This window comes from Hyperolius riggenbachi, chromosome 4 (assembly GCF_040937935.1).
Source record: "Hyperolius riggenbachi isolate aHypRig1 chromosome 4, aHypRig1.pri, whole genome shotgun sequence".
NCBI lineage: Eukaryota > Metazoa > Chordata > Amphibia > Anura > Hyperoliidae > Hyperolius > Hyperolius riggenbachi.
In genome coordinates, this window is record NC_090649.1 from 278488866 (window position 1) to 278512370 (window position 23505).

The 23505-nt window shown below is 44.6% G+C and overlaps 1 protein-coding gene across 1 annotated transcript; it reads right to left on the reverse strand.

Moving 5' to 3' along the window:
• Positions 1 to 20907: 20907 nt before the first annotated feature.
• On the reverse strand, positions 20908 to 22050 carry LOC137504777 (piggyBac transposable element-derived protein 4-like). Its single transcript, XM_068233365.1, has one exon. The coding sequence runs from the start codon at positions 22048 to 22050 to the stop codon at positions 20908 to 20910; it is 1143 nt and encodes a 380-aa protein (XP_068089466.1).
• Positions 22051 to 23505: the final 1455 nt, after the last annotated feature.

A 23505-nucleotide genomic window follows, 5' to 3' on the forward strand; every position in this document is an offset into this window, starting at 1 on the left:
AGCGCACGCGCACCACAGACCTGCTGTCTCTGACCCAAGAGCTCTACATGAGTGTAGAGCTGCCAAGGACTAGAGAGGAGGTGCCTGCAGCAGCATCCTTCTCCAGTCACAGGCAGTGCTTGACCCGCATGGTGGCTGACTACATGGGGTCCTTCAGCGGGCTTGACAGCGTGGCCCCTGTTGATCCCATGGAGTATTGGGTCAAGCACCTGCCGATCTGGAGCGAGCTTGCGCAGTACGCCCTGGAAGTGCTCTCCTGCCCCCCTTCCAGCATACTGTCAGAGCGTTGCTTCAGTGCAGCCGGTGGAGTCGTCACTGAGAAGCGATCTCGTCTGTCTCACAAGTCTGTGGACAGACTGACGTTTCTCAAAATGAACCAGGCTTGGGTGGAAGGCGAATTCATGTCCCCTGTTGTCGGCGAGAGGGGGACATGAAGTGGCGCCACCAGCTATTATGCTCAAAAATAGCTGCCTGCCCTGCATTATTTATTTTGGGAAAAAAAAAATTGTAATTATTTTAGAGGTGTCCGGGTTGAAAACTGTGCTGTCCCAATTGTGTATTGGACACAATGTGGGCTTCACGACCGCTGTCTGGAACCTCATGCTGTGTATTTACGGCCCTGGAACCACCGCTAGGAACCAGGGCCTATTATGTCTCGCTGCCTGCCCTCCTGCCTCCTGCCAGTCTGCCACACACTCAACCTCCTCACGCTGCCTGCTGTTTTATTTCCTCCTGCTGTCTGTGTCTCCACTGCCAGGGAACACATTACAAGGTGCTGCTGCCCATGCGCCACCAGCTATTATGCTCAAAAATAGCTGCATTAATTTGAAAAAAAAAAAATTGTAATTAATTTAGAGGTGTCCGGGTTGAAAACTGTGCTGTCCCAATTGTGTATTGGACACAATGTGGGCTTCACAACCGCTGTCTGGAACCTCATGCTGTGTATTTACGGCCCTGGAACCACCGCTAGGAACCAGGGCCTATTATGTCTCGCTGCCTGCCCTCCTGCCTGCTGCCAGTCTGCCACACACTCAACCTCCTCACGCTGCCTGCTGTTGTATTTCCTCCTGCTGTCTGTGTCTCCACTGCCAGGGAACACATTACAAGGTGCTGCTGCCCATGCGCCACCAGCTATTACGCTCAAAAATAGCTGCATCAATTTGAAAAAAAAAATTGTAATTAATTTAGAGATGTCCGGGTTGAAAACTGTGCTGTCCCAATTGTGTATTGGACACAATGTGGGCTTCACGACCGCTGTCTGGAACCTCACGCTGTGTATTTTTGGCCCTGGAACCACCGCTAGGAACCAGGGCCTATTATGTCTCGCTGCCTGCCCTCCTGCCTGCTGCCAGTCTGCCACACACTCAATCTCCTCACGCTGCCTGCTCTTGTATTTCCTCCTCCTGCTGTCTGTGTCTCCACTGCCAGGGAACACATTACAAGGTGCTGCTGCCCATGCGCCAACAGCAATTACGCTCAAAAATAGCTGCCTGCATTAATTTGAAAAAAAAAAAAATTGTAATTAATTTAGAGGTGTCCGGGTTGAAAACTGTGCTGTGTCAATTGTGTATTGGACACAATGTGGGCTTCACGACCGCTGTCTGGAACCTCATGCTGTGTATTTTTGGCCCTGGAACCACCGCTAGGAACCAGGGCCTATTATGTCTCGCTGCCTGCCCTCCTGCCTGCTGCCAGTCTGCCACACACTCAATCTCCTCACGCTGCCTGCTCTTGTATTTCCTCCTCCTGCTGTCTGTGTCTCCACTGCCAGGGAACACATTACAAGGTGCTGCTGCCCATGCGCCAACAGCAATTACGCTCAAAAATAGCTGCCTGCATTAATTTGAAAAAAAAAAATTGTAATTAATTTAGAGGTGTCCGGGTTGAAAACTGTGCTGTGTCAATTGTGTATTGGACACAATGTGGGCTTCACGACCGCTGTCTGGAACCTCATGCTGTGTATTTTTGGCCCTGGAACCACCGCTAGGAACCAGGGCCTATTATGTCTCGCTGCCTGCCCTCCTGCCTGCTGCCAGTCTGCCACACACTCAATCTCCTCACGCTGCCTGCTCTTGTATTTCCTCCTCCTGCTGTCTGTGTCTCCACTGCCAGGGAACACATTACAAGGTGCTGCTGCCCATGCGCCAACAGCAATTACGCTCAAAAATAGCTGCCTGCATTAATTTGAAAAAAAAAAATTGTAATTAATTTAGAGGTGTCCGGGTTGAAAACTGTGCTGTGTCAATTGTGTATTGGACACAATGTGGGCTTCACGACCGCTGTCTGGAACCTCATGCTGTGTATTTTTGGCCCTGGAACCACCGCTAGGAACCAGGGCCTATTATGTCTCGCTGCCTGCCCTCCTGCTTTCTGCCAGTCTGCCACACACTCAACCTCCTCACGCTGCCTGCTCTTGTATTTCCTTCTGCTGTCTGTGTCTCCACTGCCAGGGAACACATTACAAGGTGCTGCTGCCTATGCGCCAACAGCAATTACGCTCAAAAATAGCTGCCTGCATTAATTTGAAAAAAAAAATTGTAATTATTTTAGAGGTGTCCGGGTTGAAAACTGTGCTGTCCCAATTGTGTATTAAACACAATATGGGCTTCACGACCGCTGTCTGGAACCTCATGCTGTGTATTTTCGGCCCTGAAACCACCGCTAGGAACCAGGGCTTATTATGTCTCACTGCCTGCCCTCCTGCCTGCTGCCAGTCTGCCACACACTCAACCTCCTCACGCTGCCTGCTGTTGTATTTCCTCCTGCTGTCTGTGTCTCCACTGCCAGGGAACACATTACAAGGTGCTGCTGCCCATGCGCCAACAGCTATTACGCTCAAAAATAGCTGCCTGCATTAATTTGAAAAAAAAAATTGTAATTATTTTAGAGGTGTCCGGGTTGAAAACTGTGCTGTCCCAATTGTGTATTGGACACAATGTGGGCTTCACGACTGCTGTCTGGAACCTCATGCTGTTTATTTATGGCCCTGGTACCACCGCTAGGAACCAGGGCCTATTATGTCAGTCACATCACACTGCCTGACACACACTACTCCTCCTCCTGTAGCTGCATTGAGCTTCTGCTGTCTGTGTGCTGCTACCACTGCCAGGGAGAACAGAAGAAGAACTATTTTCTGCTGCCACCTGCCCACCCACTCTCCTACCGGCAGCTATTACCACACTACAATAGCTGCAAGCCTGCAACTACTTCCTCCTCCTGCTGATGTCTGTGTTTTACCACCGCCAGGGTATACAGAAAAAGGCGCTGTGGCTTGCAATGTGCCACTACCTATTATGCCATCAACACAAATATAACAAAAGTGTTGTTATTAAAATAAAATATTTCCACAAATGAAGTAAAAAAAAATATTACTAAAGGAAGGAAAACCAAGACACATAATATAATGATAGAGAAGAAGAAGAAGAAGAAGAAGAAGATATAGAAGAAGAAGATATAGAAGAAGATATAGAAGAAGAAGACGAAGAAGAAGAAGATATAGAAGAAGAAGATGAAGAAGATATAGAAATAGAAGACGAAGATGAAGAAGATATAGAAGAAGAAGAAGAAGAAGAAGAAGTAGATATATAAGAAGAAGAAATATAACAAAAAGAAGAAGAAGATATATACAAAGAAGAAAAAGATTTAGAAATAGAAGAAGAAGAAGATATAGAAGAAGAAGAAGGAGAAGAAGAAGAAGATATAGAAGAAGAAGAAGGTATAGAAGAAGAAGAAGAAGATATAGAAGAAGAAGAAGGTATAGAAGAAGAAGAAGAAGAAAAAGAAGATATAGAAGAAGAAGAAGAAGATATAGAAGAAGAAAAAGATATAGAAGAAGAAAAAGATAATTGAAGAAGATACAAGAAGTAGAAGATGAAGAAGATTCGAGTAGAAGAAGATATAGAAGAAGAAGAAAAAGAAGAAGATATAGAAGAAGAAGAAGAAGAAGATATAGAAGAAGAAGATTAAGACGACGTAGATGAAGACTTCCAACTTACAACCATTTTGGACACACCTTCTCATGCAAACACTTTTCATGAAGTTAATTTACTATTTTTGATACCTTTTTTATAACTACTACATCACCACATAATCACTTGATGTTTTTCTTCATAAAAAGGTGGTTTCATGCATCATTGACGTCCAATACAAGTTTTAAAAGCTATTTAATGCCAGCTCGAATATTTTACTCGAATACAGACTCAGATAGTGACGTCGGATATCCGAGGTCAAATCAGATATTCGATTAACTCGAATATTGAACTTCGAGTGAATTTGGATAGTTTACTATCCGAATTCGACCAAACTCGAATAGGATAATGAGGTATCCGAGCAACACTGCTTCCGAGTCAGAGCAGTGCATGAGAGGACCTGAGCTCCGGGCATGCTCAGTTAGTCCTCTCCTGCACAGAGCCTTGGGAGTGAGCAGAGACAGGAGGGGAAGGAGCGTTCCTAATGCTAGAGTGGGTGTAATGCAGGAGTGCCATTCATGCAAAGGACGCCTCTTCTTGTTTCAGAATATTGACAAGCTGCTTGTCAGTATTTTTGGGGGGATACTACGGGCTACAGGGTGGACAGAGAGCAGCGCCAAGAGAAAGATAGGTAAGAGATTGTGAGAAATACATGCCTCTGTGTCCCATTTAATAAGTAAAATCTGCCTCGTGTACACTTTAAAGAGACTCTGTAACAATTTTTTCAGCCTTAGTTCTTCTATCCTATGAGTTCCTATGCCTGTTCTAATGTGCTGGGGCTTACTGCAGCTCTTCCTAATTACACTGTCTCTGTAATAAATCAATGTATCTTTCCTCTGTCCTGTTTGTCGGGCTAAGGCTTTGATTGTGTGGAATGTGCAGGGCTGCTTGTGATTGGTAGAAGCGATACACACCCTCTGCAGGCCCCCTGCATACTCACACACTATGCTTAGCTGAGCCTATTAGAAGCTGGTTAGTTTGTTTGTAAACATTGCCTAAAACTGTTAATTACAAGCCAGGATTGCAGCAGAGAGTGGCAGAAACAGCACAGAGGGGCACAGGAGAAAATAAGGAATAGAATGGTATGCTTTTTAGTGTAAGAATATTAGAGTACAGATTCTCTTTAAAGAAAGGATCGGTAATGTGATCTTTTCAGCGTATTCAATGTGATACACAACAAATTTTGATTGGCCAATTTTACCACTATGATGTTACAGTATACAAGATTTTAATAAATATGGCACATTTTTTTCAGAATGAAAAGTACTCTTTGCTTATGATTAAGTGTATTTTTACAGTTTTTTAAACATATCCGAAAGCCGGCAAATGTGCTCATGCTTCTAAACAAGGCAATGGTCTTAAAATGCAAAAGTATAAATGGAAGAGCAACAACACCTATGTACTTCATTTGCACATGCAGCACACCTGCTAGCATAGCAGTGAAATCTGTTTGCAGGTTTCCATAGCAACAAACCGAATGCTAGTCATTAATTAAAATGTGTGATTTGCAATGAACATGTTTAGTAAAAGCATATAAACACATATCCTTCAAAACTGTCTTTGAAGTTATAAAGCAGTTGTCAAAAATGATTCTCTGACTCCTGGAGTACGTTATAAATATAATATCTCGCTCCAGTAAAACGGGAATTTCTTATGCACGAGTTCACTTAGTAGAAAATTGCTGGGAGTCAGTTAAAACCACATTAGCCTTTTAGGTTCATTAAAACAATGATGCTGTTCTGACAATTTGTGTTTCAGTAACCTCCACAGTAACTGTTCAGAATGAGCAGAATACATCCATAAGTGGCCAGCTTACAAGGCACGCACTGCAAGCTCCGGCAGTGTGACATTGTGTATAGTGTAGCACAACACACTGTGCAGAGACTATGCAGAACATCATGCTGCCAGGGTTTACAGTGTACAGATTGCTGTATTGCGGATTCACTGACAGCCTTCCTTTTTATAAGAAAAGCCCTGTGTCACCAATTTAACTTTTTAAAACAAGTGACAGACAAGTGAGAGTAGATCAATAGGTCTGAGACTCAGGGGGGAAGAAAACACACAGAACTGTAGATTATCTTGTATTTCTTAACATGAACTCCCCTAACCCCAACACATTTCGGACTTCTTCACACTGTGGGGGTCACACTAAACTTATCTTAAGCTACATTCTCAGTGGATGTAAAACGAACTCCCCGTAAAAACAGGAACGCAACACTATGGAATGGAACAGTTGCACTGCACATTATGGGCTTGATTCACAAAGCCGTGATAACTCTTATCACGGTCGTGTTAGTGTTTTGCATGCACTATAACGCGCGTAACGGTTTTCACGCGCAATCGCGATTTTTTTGCGTGCAAACACAAATTTTTGAAAACGCATCCGTTTTCGCATGAAAATTTGCGGTCGTGCGCAAAAACGTTATGTGCGTTATAGCACACGCAAAACGCTAGCACGACCATGATAAGAGTTTTCACGCCTTTGTGAATCAAGCCCTATATGACCGTTGCATACAGTGGCATAGCAATAGGGGATGCAGAGGTAGCAAACGCACCAGGAACCCCTGGACCAGAAAAGCCCTCCTTCAACCACTTGATTAGTTATTTATTGGTGCAAGGTTGGTAATGATCACCTCTATATGTGCTTTGATTAGTTGTAACCATTAATTGACTGTTCATCGCCCCTGCTTACACCCCTATGACACTGCACCTATCCTTGGCAGGTTTTGGTGCTGCATATCAATTATGTGTAGAGTGCTTGAGAGGGCTCAATGTAAAACTTGCACAGAGCTCCTAAGCTGCGCCACTGATTGCATCACATACAGTGAGGCATACAGTCAATAAAAAAGTAGACTTCACTGTCACTGTTAATGCATGCATTTTACAGTACCTATGTCGCGGTTTGCAGGCTGTCACATGCGGTTACAACACACCAGATGCACTGTAAACTTTGCATAGCTTTTACATTGCAGTGTGTCGTGTGTCACCTTTTTTATAGTGTACCCATTTCGTGGCACTGCAATGCCTAACTGTGAACTGGACCTTATGGATGATCTCTGTTCACAGTTAGTGCATCAACCCTTTTATTGCTGCATTGCAGTTGAGTTGCAAATTAGCGTGGTAGTGTTCAAATACTCTGTATAGATTTTTGTACTAAAGCGTAGTTACTTATGTTGAATAGAGCTTTGCAAGACATAAGAGTGTTGTTTTTTTTAGGCCGGTGTTACACTTATTTTTTGCGTTGTTGTGTGATGCATTCCATTTCCACTGTAACACAAAAAATGGCAAACATACAACTCTGCTGCAGAGTGTGCCGACAGGGTCATATGCATAGCACTCCCACCCCCCAATGTTGTACTCCCTGCTAGGCAGGAGGTACATTATTGGGATTCCCTGGGATTCCCGCCCTGGCGCACTGCACTCCATCTTTTATGCGCATTGCCCATAGACATACATTACCCTAGCTTAGCACTGTGCGTTAAGTGCAGTGCTTGCAGTAATGTGCTGTTGCTCTTACTTCTGGTGCACCACAAGGGACCACAATTAGTGTGAAAATCTCTATAGACTTTCATTGCTTTTGCGTCCCCTTGTGGCAAAATAGGGTAACCTAGCGCAGGTTTAACCTGCTTGTTTGTGTAAAAGAGGCCTTAGAGTTTTTAGGGCTCCTACACACATGCAGATTTGGTTGCCTTACATGGTCATTTTGAGCTTTTTTGCAAAGTTTATATATGAAAATCTGCTGATGTCTGCAGACATGACATTAGAAATTAGGCATGCAAAGAAACCATGCCCAATTGTTATCCTTGTACTCTCTCTGCAGGTGCCACCAGCTTACTTACTCTGCCCACTTAATTTTCCATTGAGCAGAAAACACAGTTCTACAGATAAACAAGCAACATGTCTCTATAGGGAAATGCTACCTGAAATGAACCAGTGAAGAGAAGTTTACTGGGGCTTTGATTAACTCAAACAATGGATTAAAGCCAAGTAAAGTTTTCACTACCTGTTTGCGTAGGGCATTTTTGATAGTTAATTTAAAGTGTACCCAAGGCGATATGTGACATGATGAGATAAACATGTGTATGTACAGCAGTGGTGCTCAGCAGAGCTCGAATATTCGAGTAGCTCGAATATTCGAGCTCTTTTCCAGCTATTTGAGCTCGGTATTCGAGCTCCGAATAGCTGTAGCTATTCGAATGGGCTATTCGCGTACACTCGAATAGCCCATTCACTATTCGAGCTATTCGAGCAAACGGCGCTATTCGAGCTCGGTACCGAGCTCGAATAGCGTCATAGCCCAGATTGATGTCCTTAGAGCCAATCAGAGGGCTCCCAGGCCCTCTGACGGCAGCCAATCACAGAGGGGGACCCTGGCCAGCCCCTACCCTATAAATAGCGGCCGCCATGTTACGTTTCTCCGTCCTTGCCTGAGACTTGCATAGAGAGAGAGTTGCTCCTTTGTGCTTTGGCTTAGCAAGAGCTTTATTGTGGTCATTTACCTAGCGTTTTTGCTCACATACACCTCCTATACACACCTATATTGTTGTTAGTTAGTTAGACATTGTATTTTAGTTAGTAGCTTTTGTGTTACATAGAGACAGGCCAGCTGCTGCAGGCTTACAGCTTTAGGCCTCAGGGCCTGCCTGTGTGGGCAGCTGTCCTCCTGTCCTCTGTTTATTTCTCTCTATTCTATACCAGTATTTCTGCTGTCCTTTACTACTGATTGTATTAGTATTGTAGTTATATACTGTAACTGTACTAGGACACTCACTGTCACTGTTCATAGGCTACTAGCTGCTCCTGCGTGTGTGCACTCACTGTCTGTGTACACACTACACACACTCTATTTCCAAGTTCTGATAACTGATTGATTATTGTAATTGAATATTGTAATTAGTTAGTTGTACTCACTGTTACTACTTACTGTACTAGGAGTCTAGGACACTCAGTCACTGTTCATAGGCTACTAGCTCCTGCGTGTGTGCACTCACTGTCTGTGTACACACTACACACACTCTATTTCCTTCTGATAACTGATTGATTATTGTAATTAGTTAGTTGTACTTACTGTTACTACTTACTGTACTAGGAGTCTAGGACACTCAGTCACTGTTCATAGGCTACTAGCTCCTGCGTGTGTGCACTCACTGTCTGTGTACACACTACACACACTCTATTTCCTTCTGATAACTGATTGATTATTGTAATTAGTTAGTTGTACTTACTGTTACTACTTACTGTACTAGGAGTCTAGGACACTCAGTCACTGTTCATAGGCTACTAGCTCCTGCGTGTGTGCACTCACTGTCTGTGTACACACTACACACACTCTATTTCCTTCTGATAACTGATTGATTATTGTAATTAGTTAGTTGTACTTACTGTTACTACTTACTGTACTAGGAGTCTAGGACACTCAGTCACTGTTCATAGGCTACTAGCTCCTGCGTGTGTGCACTCACTGTCTGTGTACACACACTACACACACTCTATTTCCTTCTGATAACTGATTGCTTATTGTAATTAGTTAGTTGTACTTACTGTTACTACTTACTCTTACTGTACTAGGAGTCTAGGACACTCAGTCACTGTTCATAGGCTACTAGCTCCTGCGTGTGTGCACTCACTGTCTGTGTACACACACTACACACACTCTATTTCCTTCTGATAACTGATTGATTATTGTAATTAGTTAGTTGTACTTACTGTTACTACTTACTCTTACTGTACTAGGAGTCTAGGACACTCAGTCACTGTTCATAGGCTACTAGCTCCTGCGTGTGTGCACTCACTGTCTGTGTACACACTACACACACTCTATTTCCTTCTGATAACTGATTGATTATTGTAATTAGTTAGTTGTACTTACTGACTGTTACTACTTACTTACTTACTGTACTAGGGACACTCACTCAGTCACTGTTCATAGGCTAGCTCCTGCGCGTGTTTGCGCGTGCGTGCACTCACTGTCTGTAGTGTACACACACTAAATTTACTTGTGATTACTACTGATTATTGTAACTGCTAGTTGTACTTCCTGACTGTTACTACTTACTTACTGTACTAGGGACACTCACTCAGTCACCTAACCCACCAACCCACTCCATTAAAGTACCCCACTTTTCACCCGCCCTTTTAAAAAACTTTTGTCTATACGCCCAAAACATCGAAGATGTCTGGAAGTGGCAGCCAGCGCGGTTTGGGCAAGGGGAAGGGCAGCAAGGGAATCAGGAGGAGAGGGAGCAGCATTGTGGCAAGCCGCGGGCGCGGGCGCGCCACCATGCACAGTTCCGCAGCAGCAGCAGCAGCGTCAGTGGCTAACATTCCTCCCATAGCCACTGGCCGTGGACGCCTTGAGCGCCGCCCAGCAGGAGCATCTGCAACTCACGCTGCAGAGACACAGCAGCAGCAGCGTGTAGCACCTGCTCCGATTTTCCTCCAGCCGGGTCGGAAACGTCCCATTGAGGAAAAGCATGCACACACTGTGGTGCAACTCATGACGGAGGATGAGCAGCCCGCCATCAGCTCTGCATCTGAGGCCTCCACCCTCACCACCACCACCACCACCCCTGTTCGCAGCAGCCGCCCAGCAGGGTCTGGGGAGGAGGCCAGTTCACCGTCACTCGCCGACCTGTCATTCAGCAGTCTTTTGACCCCAGGCATCATGAGTAAATTGTCTGCTGTTGTTGGCGATCTTGAGGAGGAGATGCTGATGGGCACTTTGGGGGATGAGGGATTGGACAGCAAGACTGTGGCGACAGTCAAGCAGCCCATCCATGCATCAGGAGAGAAGTTTGGGGCGTCCTCATCCCAGCAGGACATGTTTCAGGAGGGGGAGGATGTTGATGACCCGGTGACAGACAGAGACTGGGTGCCACCACCTCCAGGGGATGTCGTCCTCAGCAGCTCTGAGGAGGAGGAGGAGGATGCTCTTGTGGGCCTTGCAAGGAGGCGCATCATTGCAAGCATTGGCAGCAGCAGTAGGCAGGTCCCACAGCCTGCTGGTGTCTCAGGCTCAGCAGCAGCAGCAGCAGCAGCATCTGCCAGTACCACCACCAGCCGCACCCAAGCCCCCCAAGCCCCACCCCCAACCACCACAGGGAGACAGGCAGCAGCGCTTCCATGCCGTAGGGGGATGTTTCTGTCACCAATCTGGCGCTTTTTCACCATGCCCACAGTGTACAGCAAGTACGCCACTTGCAACCACTGTCAGCGGAAGTTGAGCAGAGGTGCAGACCCCTTAAAGTTCTGCACCAGCTCGCTCATCAACCACCTTGCTGCGAAACATTTCCACCAGCATCAGGAGTTCCAGAGGCTGAAGGCATCTGGTGCTGGCAGTGGCACCACACCCATCACTGCACAGCCTTCAGCAGCAGCAGCAACAGCAGCCACCCGCCCTCCTGCTCCTCCAGCAGCACCAGCAGGAGTGCGGAAACGCACTGCTCCTCCCCCCTCTGCAACTCCTGCCGCCGACACTGAGGCCTGTTCTGGCAGCCAGTCCTCAGTGGCCTCCTCCGCTGTGTCTGCTGATTCCCGTGCCAGCAAAAGGCCACGCCAGAGCCTTTTGAGCGAGTCCTTCCAGGGGGTGGTTAGGGCTCTGCCTCCCAGCAGCTGTCTCGTGCGGCAGCTGAACGGCTTGCTGGCACGGGCCATGTGCTCCCAACTCCTGCCGTACACGCTCGTGCAGGAGGGGAGCGACATTCGTGCGCTGCTTGCTTGCGCAGCCCCAGACTGGCAGCTCCCCAGCAGACACTTTTTCTCCCGCAAGGCCATTCCTGCACTGCACCGCTTTGTGATGGCCAATGTGGAGCGAGGGCTGGAGCACGCGGTTGGTGAAAGGGTCCACGTCACCATGGACTCCTGGAGCAGCCGCTTCGGGACAGGCCGCTACCTGTCCTTCACTGTCCACTGGGTCAGCTTGGTGGAAGGGGGTGAGGATGGGAGAGCAGCAGCGGGCACAGCAGCAGCAGCAACACAGTGGGTGGTGCCACCCCGCAGGGTCAGGGGAACTGCAGCAGGTTCCTCCGATCCTCTGCCATCCTCCGGCACACCTGGCCAAACCCCCCGCCTCAGCAGCAGCGTGAAGGCCCGCCACTGCCAAGCGCTGCTGCACTTGGTCAGCCTTGGGAAGACCAAGCTGACGGCAACCCATGTGTTGGCCAAACTCCAGGAGCAGGAGAGGATTTGGCTGACCCCCAGAGGCCTCAGAGTCGGAGAGGTGGTGGCCGACAATGGGGCCAATCTGGTTGCCGCAATAGACAGAGGAAACCTGACCCACATCCCCTGTCTTGCCCACGTGCTGAACCTGGTAGTGCAGAAGTTCTTGCGCACCTACCAGGGGATGGGCGAACTGCTGGAAACGGCAAGGAACGTTGTGCGTCACTTCCGGCGCTCGGCTGCAGCCTGTGCGAGCCTGGAAGACGTGCAAAAGGAGCTGGATCTGCCACGCCATCGGCTGATCCTTGACGTTCCGACTCGCTGGAACTCCACCCTGGCGATGTTGGAGCGTCTGGTTGAACAGAAGCACGCTGTCAACCAGTACCTTGCCCTGGCCACTGTTTCCGCCGCTCAGAGAAGGGACAAGACCAGCAACATCCCGTCCATCGTCCCCGATGATGACTGGAGGCACATGCAGCAGGTGTGCTTAGTGCTGGCTCCCTTTCTGCAGGCCACTAACATGGTGAGCAGGGACCATGCTATGGTCTGCGAGTGGGTGCCCCTGGTTTGTCTGCTGAACAGGGCCCTCGATGCTTTGCTGGAACAGGGAGCGGCAGCCTTGGACCAGCAGGAGCGGCAAGCAGCTGCACAGTCCACCTCTGAGGGGGAGGAGGAGGAGGACTTGGTGGAGGTCCCTGACCTTGCTGCTGATGAGGGGGAGCAGCACAGTGCAGCTGAGTTGGTGCGGGGGTGGAGAGAGGATGAGGCTGACGAGGCAGAGGAGGAGGATGAGGACAGCAGCACTGCCGTCGATGTGCCAGCAGACGTGGCCCGCCTCTTCCCAATGGCAGCGCACATGCTGACGTGCCTGCGCAGAGACCCCAGGGTGATCCAGATGAAGCAGAGGGAGGACATCTGGATCAGCATGATGTTGGACCCACGCCTCAAGGGGAAGTTGAGCCAGTTCCTGCCGCCTGCAGGAGGAGACCCAGCGCAACAAATAAGGAGCTTGCAGCAGGCCCTTGTTGAGCGCTTGGAGGAAGCCTTCCCCCAGCCTTCCACCCCCACTGTCCAGCAGCCAGCACAGAGGCAGCAGCAGGTGCCTGCATCCAGCAGCAAGCGCCCCACAGACCTGCTGTCTCTCAGCCACGAGCTCTACAGGACTGTAGAGGCTCCGGCAGCAGTGACTAGAGAGGAGGTGCATGCAGCAGCATCCTCCACCGGTCACAGCCAGCGCCTGACCCGCATGGTGGCTGACTACATGGGGTCCTACAGCGGGCTTGACAGCGATGCCCCTGTTGATCCCATGGAGTATTGGGTCAAGCGCCTGGAGATCTGGAGCGAGCTGGCGCAGTACGCCCTGGAAGTGCTGTCCTGCCCCCCCTTCCAGCGTGCTGTCCGAGCGCTGCTTCAGTGCAGCTGGTGGTGTGGTCACCGAGAAACGCTCACGTCTGTCTCACAAGTCTGTGGACAGACTGACGTTTCTCAAGATGAACCAGGCGTGGGTGGAAGGCGAGTTCCTGGCCCCTGTTGTCGGCGAGAGGGGGACATGAACTGGCTAAGAACCATCGTTAATGTGCCTTACCACCCTTTACCACCTCCTGGCTCCTGCTCACTAAGCCAGCCTGGTTCACTTTGACTATTACGTCGCCTGCAGCCACACATTTTACACCTACAGTGGGCTGCTGTGTACTGCCCTTCTGCTGTCTGTCTGTGTTTCCCACTGCCAGGGTACACAGATTTACCTTCTGCTGCCACTCTGCCACCAGCTATTACGTCAAACAATAGCTATATATCTGTGTAATTTGTTTTACAAACAAAACCAAAAAACCATAAAAAAAAAAAAAAAAAGGTTTAATTTTTCTGAGGTGCCCGGGTTGAAAACTGTGTTGTCCCAGTTGTGTATTGGACACGATGTGGGCTGCAAGACCGCTGTCTGGGACCTCCTGTTGTGTTCATTTACGGCCTGGTATCACCGCTAGGTACCAGGGCTATTATGTCACGCTGCCTGCCTGCTGCCACACTCACACTACTCCTCCATTCCTCCTGCTGATGCTGCTGTCTGTCTGTGTTTCCCAACGCCAGGGTACACAGATTTACCTTCTGCTGCCACTCTGCCACCAGCTATTACGTCAAAAAATAGCTATATCTGTGTAATTGGTTGTAAAACCAAAACTACAAAACCATAAAAAAAAAAAAAGGTTTAATTTTTCTGAGGTGCCCGGGTTGAAAACTGTGTTGTCCCAGTTGTGTATTGGACACAATGTGGGCTACACGACCGCTGTCTGGGACCTCCTGCCTGCTGTGTTTATTTACAGCCCTGGTATCACCGCTAGGTACCAGGGCTATTATGTCACGCTGCCTGCCTGCTGCCACACTCACACTACTCCTCCATTCCTCCTGCTGATGCTGCTGTCTGTCTGTGTTTCCCAACGCCAGGGTACACAGATTTACCTTCTGCTGCCACTCTGCCACCAGCTATTACGTCAAACAATAGCTGCTCACATTACTCCTCCATTCCTCCTGCTGCTGCTGCTGTCTGTCTGTCTGTCTGTGTTTCCCAACGCCAGGGTACACAGATTTACCTTCTGCTGCCACTCTGCCACCAGCTATTACGTCAAAAAATAGCTATATCTGTCTGTGTAATTTGTTGTAAAAACAAAACTACAAAACCATAAAAAAAAAAAAAAGGTTTCATTTTTCTGAGGTGCCCGGGTTGAAAACTGTGTTGTCCCAGTTGTGTATTGGACACAATGTGGGCTACACGACCGCTGTCTGGGACCTCCTGCCTGCTGTGTTTATTTACAGCCCTGGTATCACCGCTAGGTACCAGGGCTATTATGTCACGCTGCCTGCCTGCTGCCACACTCACACTACTCCTCCATTCCTCCTGCTGATGCTGCTGTCTGTCTGTGTTTCCCAACGCCAGGGTACACAGATTTACCTTCTGCTGCCACTCTGCCACCAGCTATTACGTCAAACAATAGCTGCTCACATTACTCCTCCATTCCTCCTGCTGCTGCTGCTGCTGTCTGTCTGTCTGTGTTTCCCAACGCCAGGGTACACAGATTTACCTTCTGCTGCCACTCTGCCACCAGCTATTACGTCAAAAAATAGCTATATCTGTCTGTGTAATTTGTTGTAAAAACAAAACTACAAAACCATAAAAAAAAAAAAAAGGTTTAATTTTTCTGAGGTGCCCGGGTTGAAAACTGTGTTGTCCCAGTTGTGTATTGGACACAATGTGGGCTACACGACCGCTGTCTGGGACCTCCTGCCTGCTGTGTTTATTTACAGCCCTGGTATCACCGCTAGGTACCAGGGCTATTATGTCACGCTGCCTGCCTGCTGCCACACTCACACTACTCCTCCATTCCTCCTGCTGATGCTGCTGTCTGTCTGTGTTTCCCAACGCCAGGGTACACAAATTTACCTTCTGCTGCCACTCTGCCACCAGCTATTACGTCAAACAATAGCTGCTCACATTACTCCTCCATTCCTCCTGCTGCTGCTGCTGCTGTCTGTCTGTCTGTGTTTCCCAACGCCAGGGTACACAGATTTACCTTCTGCTGCCACTCTGCCACCAGCTATTACGTCAAAAAATAGCTATATCTGTCTGTGTAATTTGTTGTAAAAACAAAACTACAAAACCATAAAAAAAAAAGGTTTAATTTTTCTGAGGTGCCCGGGTTGAAAACTGTGTTGTCCCAGTTGTGTATTGGACACAATGTGGGCTGCACGACCGCTGTCTGGGACCTCCTGCCTGCTGTGTTTATTTACAGCCCTGGTATCACCGCTAGGTACCAGGGCTATTATGTCACGCTGCCTGCCTCATTGACTGCCTGCTGCCACACACTCATCCTCCTCCTCCTGCTGCTGAATTTACCTCCTGCTGTCTGTGTGTTTCCACTGCCAGGGAGCACATACAATGGCGCTTCCAACATGCGTGCGCCACCAGCTATTTGTTACGCTCAAAAATAGCTGCATTTCTTTAAAAAAAAATTTGAAAAGAGAAATAAGTGAAGAAGAAGACGATATAGAAGAAAATGAAGAAGAAGAAGATGAAGAAGAAGAAGATGAAGAAGAAGAAGAAGAAGAAGGAGAAGAAGATGAAGATGAAGAAGAAGAAGATGAAGAAGAAGAAGATGAAGAAGATGAAGATGAAGAAGATGAAGAAGAAGAAGATGAAGAAGAAGAAGATGAAGAAGAAGAAGATGAAGATGATGAAGAAGAAGAAGATGAAGAAGAAGATGAAGATGATGAAGAAGAAGAAGATGAAGAAGATGAAGAAGATGAAGATGAAGAAGATGAAGAAGATGAAGAAGAAGAAGATGATGATGAAGAAGAAGAAGATGAAGAAGAAGATGAAGAAGATGAAGAAGAAGAAGAAGAAGATGAAGAAGATGAAGATGATGAAGAAGATGATGAAGAAGAAGATGAAGATGATGAAGAAGAAGAAGAAGATGAAGAAGAAGATGAAGATGATGAAGAAGAAGAAGATGAAGAAGATGAAGAAGATGAAGATGAAGAAGATGAAGAAGATGAAGAAGAAGAAGATGATGAAGAAGAAGATGAAGAAGAAGATGAAGAAGATGAAGAAGATGAAGAAGAAGAAGAAGATGAAGAAGTTGAAGATGAAGAAGATGAAGAAGAAGAAGAAGATGAAGAAGATGAAGAAGATGAAGAAGAAGAAGAAGATGAAGAAGTTGAAGATGAAGAAGATGAAGAAGAAGAAGAAGATGAAGAAGGTGAAGAAGATGAAGAAGAAGATGAAGAAGATGAAGAAGAAGATGAAGAAGAAGATGAAGAAGATGAAGAAAAAGAAGATGAAGAAGAAGAAGATGATGATGAAGAAGATGAAGAAGAAGAAGAAGAAGACAATATAAAAGAAGAAGAAGATATAGAAGAAGATATAGAAGAAGAAGATATAGAAGAAGAAGATATAGAAGAAGAAGAAGAAGAAGAAGATATAGAAGATAAAGAAGAAGAAGAAGAAGTATATACAGTACTGAACAAATTTCTGGACACAACTTCTCTTTTCAACTTTTTTTTTTTTAAAGTAACATCCCCACATAATCACTTGCTGTTGTTACTTGGAAAAAAAGAGGTTTCTTGCATCATTTACCCTCAAAACAAGTGTTGGAAGCTATTTAAGGCCATTTCAAATAGTCAGCTCGAATAATGAGCTCGAATACCGACTCGAATAGTGAGCTCGAATTCCGAGGTCGAATCGAATAGTAAAAATTATTCGACTCGAATATTCGACTGATCTCGAATAATTTACTATTCGAATTCGACCTAACTCGAATTTTGAAAAGGGGTATTTGAGCACCACTAATGTACAGTACAAAGCATATTAATAACCAGCTGTTTTACTTGTTTTATTTTGCTGCCTGAAAGTGTTAATTTCTAGGCATGGAAGTGACAGCTTTTGTCTTGTCAGTAGCTTGTCAGGAATATAGTAAACATCACTGAAAAGCAAATTACAGCCATAAAAGTTTTTTTTCGCCACAATACAACTTCTGAGGACGGTAGAGGTAGCATAAGTTTAATAGGTCATGAATTTTCACTCTGGGAAACTTAATAGACTGCTGCTGATTAGAGACAGTAAAACATTCAACCTACTTTGTGAATGTTTAAATATAAGAGAAAACCCTGGGATACTTAAAAAAGTCATTTTGAGGAGTAGGAGGATAAGTATAATTGTTTATCTCATCAGTTTATTTTCACCTCTGGTTCACTTTAACCACTTAAGGACCAACATATAAAATGGCCTTAAGGACCAGAGCGTTTTTTTTGGTTTTGACATGCTTTGTTTGAGTTTAGATATTTCAGTAAATTTTTGGTCTATCCAAACAAATGTGATATTGTTTTTTTCAGAACAAATAGGGCTTTTTATCTATACCACTTAATTATATTGATAATGGAATTTTATATGTTTTTTAAGAGAATTTATGCTAAAAAAAAGTAAAAAAATGTATATTGTCTGAAATTTTCAACCAAAAATATGTATATATCTTGAATTAAAACATAAATTCTTTTCAAAATGTATTCTGCCATATGTTTCTAATATATATGTGCAAAAAAAATGAAAACTATTTACATCTTTGGTACATTGTAGAGACTGTGAAAAAAAGTGTAATTTTGCTTTTCAGTGAACAAAATCTACAATGCTTGTTTTCTGCGTTGTACATCACTTCTCTGAAGCACTAAGTCACTGAAATAGTAACATTCCCACCAAAATGACCCCATTCTGTAAACTAGACCTCCTGAGGTATCCATCGATGGGGGCATTGGTGATTTTGACTGCACAGATTATTGGTGGAAATTGATGGAATGTATAACGACAAAAAGAAAAAATCATTTTTTTTTGTTCAGACATGTCAGTTTTTTCTGTTTTTTGACAGACATGCTTTGAAGTATTGTAGAAATTCACCCCACAAATGATTCAGTAATTCCTTCTGAATAAAACGATACCAAATATGTGTGGCTAGACTATTGCTTTAGTCCAATACAGAGCTTAGAAGAAGTTGTCAATTATTAAACTTTCAAAGACCATAAATCACACGCTTGCATTTCCTAGCACAGCCTGCTTTTGATGAAGTCTGAGGTAAAAAGTCTGTCAAATTCCCGCCAAAATGACCCCATTCTGTAAACTAGACCTCCTGAGGTATCCATCGATGGGGGCATTGGTGATTTTGACTGCACAGATTATTGGTGGAAATTGATGGAATGTATAACGACAAAAAAAAATAATAATTTTTTTATTCAGACATGTCAGTTTTTTCTGTTTTTTGACAGACACGCTTTGAAGTATTGTAGAAATTCACCTCACAAATGATTCAGTAATACCTTCTGAATAAAACGATACCAAATATGTGTGGCTAGACTATTGCTTTAGTCCAATACAGAGCTTAGAAGAAGTTGTCAATTATTGAACCTTCAAAGACCATAAATCACACGCTTGCATTTCCCAGCACAGCCCGCTTTTGATGAAGTCTGAGGTAAAAAGTCTGTCAAATTCCCGCCAAAATGACCCCATTCTGTAAACTAGACCTCCTGAGGTATCCATCGATGGGGGCAGTGGTGATTTTGACTGCACAGATTATTGGTGGAAATTGATGGAATGTATAACGACAAAAAAAATAAATCATTTTTTTATTCAGACATGTCAGTTTTTTCTGTTTTTTGACAGACACGCTTTGAAGTATTGTAGAAATTCACCTTACAAATGATTCAGTAATTCCTTCTGAATAAAACGATACCAAATATGTGTGGCTAGACTATTGCTTTAGTCCAATACAGAGCTTAGAAGAAGTTGTCAATTATTGAACCTTCAAAGACCATAAATCACACGCTTGCTTTTCCCAGCACAGCCCGCTTTTGATGAAGTCTGAGGTAAAAAGTCTGTCAAATTCCGGCCAAAATGACCCCATTCTGTAAACTAGACCTCCTGAGGTATCCATCGATGGGGGCATTGGTGATTTTGACTGCACAGATTATTGGTGGAAATTGATGGAATGTATAACGACAAAAAGAAAAAATCATTTTTTTATTCAGACATGTCAGTTTTTCTGTTTTGTGACAGACATGCTTTGAAGTATTGTAGAAATTCACCCCACAAATGATTCAGTAATTCCTTCTGAATAAAACGATACCAAATATGTGTGGCTAGACTATTGCTTTAGTCCAATACAGAGCTTAGAAGAAGTTGTTAATAATTGAACCTTCAAAGACCATAAATCACACGCTTGCTTTTCCCAGCACAGCCCGCTTTTGATGAAGTCTGAGGTAAAAAGTCTGTCAAATTCCCGCCAAAATGACCCCATTCTGTAAACTAGACCTCCTGAGGTATCCATTGATGGGGGCATTGGTGATTTTGACTGCACAGATTATTGGTGGAAATTGATGGAATGTATAACGACAAAAAGAAAAAATCATTTTTTTATTCAGACATGTCAGTTTTTCTGTTTTGTGACAGACACGCTTTGAAGTATTGTAGAAATTCACCCCACAAATGATTCAGTAATTCCTTCTGAATAAAACGATACCACATATGTGTGGCTAGACTATTGCTTTAGTCCAATACAGTGCTTAGAAGAAGTTGTCAATTATTAAACCTTCAAAGACCATAAATCACACGCTTGCATTTTCCAATACAGCCCGCTTTTGATGAAGTCTGAGGTAAAGAGTCTGTCAAATTCTGTAAAATAGACCCCCTGAGGTATTCATCGATGGGGGCATTGATGATTTTGACTGCACAGATTATTGGTGGAAATTGAATAAAATAAATGAATTTTTCTTTTTGTCCTTATACATTCCATCAATTTCCACCAATAATATGTGCTGTCAAAATCATCAATGCCCCCACGGATGGATACTTCAGGGGGTCTAGTTTACAAAATGGGTTCATTTTGGTGGGAAATTGAGGGACTTTTTACCTCAGACTTAATTGAAAGCGGGCTGTGCTGGAAATTGCAAACGTGTGATTTATGGTCTTTGAAGGTTCAATAATTGACAACTTCTTCTCAGCACAGCTTTGAACTAAAGCAATAGTCTAGCCACGCATATGTGGTATCGTTTTATTCAGAAGGAATTACTGAATCATTTGTGGGGTGAATGCCTACAATACTTCAATTTGAATGGAATGTTTGGGAAGAAAAAATAAATGTAGCAATTTTTTTTGGGCGGGGGGTTTCAGTTGCTCCTTCTGAATAAAATTATATCGCCTATGTGTGGCTACTGGCGCTTTGTGTACCATAAATTTGAAGGACAATCCAAGTTAAAAATTTAGGCAGGTGTGGTACACTTTGAAACAGTCTTTCAAACAAAGTCCTGGTTTTTCGGGACATTCGGGGCAATGGTATCGTGTATCCGTCCTTATTTTTTGTTTAGTGCAGACCCTACACTTTTTTTGGGGGTATTGCTTTTTCCCCGTCTGTGGTATAATTTCTGGAACATGATATCCAGAAAGTCTCTCGACTGAATCAAATCTTCTGCCAGGGTGAGTTGCAGCTTTGGAAATGAGAGATTCAGCTATTTCCTCCTGGAATTCTAAATTGCTGAGAGAGTTTTTTGACATTTTGTATAGTATAAAGCTGTTGTAAATTCCCAACTGCAGCAAGTATAAGCCTAATTTTTTATACCAATATCTGGTTTTGCGTGCGGCCAGGTACGGCTTCATTGCCGCGTCATTGCGGTCTACACCACCCATATATTGGCTGTACTCATGAACACATTTAGGTTTCTCTTGTGCTCCAGTCCTGGGTGTTATGCTTTCAGGAGTATGTATGGTTGAAAGCATATATACGTCCCTTTTTCCCCTGTACTTCAGAGCCAGCATCTCTTCACTGCGGAGACCCTCAGATTCATCAGGTTTGAGGCGCTTGTTGACAAGGCTCTGAGGGAAGCCTTTGCGGTTGGATCTGATGGTACCGCAAGCTGGCGTGTTCTCTCTCGCTAAATGTTTGAATAGTGAGATGCTGGTGTAATAGTTGTCTAGGTACAGGTTGTATCCTTTGTTCAGGAGAGGGTGAATCAGATCCCAGACAACTTTACCATTTGTGCCCATATAAGGTGGGCACCCAGGTGGATCCAGCTGGCTGTCTTTTCCCTCGTACACTCGGAAAGCGCATGTAAATCCAGTGCTGCTTTCACAAAGCTTATAAATTTTTATGCCATATCTGGCACGCTTGGAAGGGATGTATTGCTTGATCCTAAGTCGACCAGTGAAGTGTACCAGGGACTCGTCAATACTTATATTTTTTTCTGGCACGTATACCTCTGAAAATTTTTGCGATAGGTAGTCAATTAGGGGCCGAATTTTGTATAGGGGATCAATATTTGGATCTTCTCCGGTTTGGTACTGGGAATTGTCACTGAAATGGAGGAAGCGCAAGATGGTCAAATAACTTGTCCTCGACATTGTTTGCGAAAAAATCCCCATATGTTGAATTGGTCTTTTCGACCAATACCGTTTTAGGTCTGGTTTTTTGGTAATGCCCATGTTTATTGTGAGGCCTAAAATGTTTTTATTTCCTCCACTGTAGTGGGCCACCAGTTCTTAGGCCTCGCATAGCTGGATTGCGGTTTCTCAGCAATGTGTTGCTGAGCGTATAAGTTTGTTTGCTCAGCAATAGAGCCGAGGAGCTCATCAGTGATTATGAGTTCCATAAATTGAATTGGGGAGAGGTTAGCCGTTTGCACTTTAATTCCAGCCTGGCCTGTGAAAGGAGGAATTGAGGGTGCTTCTAGGTTGGCAGGCGACCACACGGGGTGAAGCAATTCCTCCAGTACGTCAGTGCGGCGACGTTTAGTAGAAGCGCTCTGTTGCCTGCGGCGTCTCTGTCTGGGTGTTGCGACACTCTCTTCCTGCTCCTGACTAGTGCTTGGCTGCTCTGGCATGGCTGTCTCAGAACTCTCAGTCTCCTCCACGTCCGATTCACTTGGTAGGGTGTCACTGTCAGGGATTGGCTCAAACTCTGAGTCTGAATCTTCAGGCTCTGATTCTTCAGAGTCTAATTCCTCACTGGATTCCCCAGACTGGCAGATCAGATCTACAATCTGCTGAGCAGTAAAAGATCTCTTCGCCATCACGTATATAGTGCAGGACACAATATAAAGGACACAATATACCCTAACAAGCCTGTATATGCACAGACAATATCAGACCCCACACTGACACTATATACGTAAGCGTATAAACCCTGAACCTATATGCCACCCTTTACACTACTGATATACAGCCCTATATACCCTACACTGTACACTAAACCCGATTTACCCTACACGATATACCCGACACTATATACTAAACCCTTTATATCCTACGCTATATACTAAAGCCTATATATACACCCTACACTATATACTAACCCCTATATACTAAACCCTATACACCCTACACTATATACTAATCCCTATATACCCTACACTATAAACTAAGCCCTATATACCCTACTCTATATACTAAACTATATACTAAACCCTAAATACCCTACACTATACCCTAAACACTATATACCCTGCCTATTATACTAACCCCTATCTAACTGCAGTAAAGCACAGTAAATAAAATCACAATCCAGTAAATATTATATATATATATATATATATATATATATATATATATATATATATAAATATATATATACTATATATATATATATATAGTTATATACTATATATATAGCTATATGCTATATATATATATATATATATAGCTATATACTATATATATATATAGCTATATATTCTATATATATATATATATATGGGTGGTTGGAAGGGGATCAAGGGATGAATTGGGGGGAGATCGGGATAAATAAATGTATCTAAAAGTGTTATTTTTTTGTAAAATCGCACAGCCTGTCACGGCTGC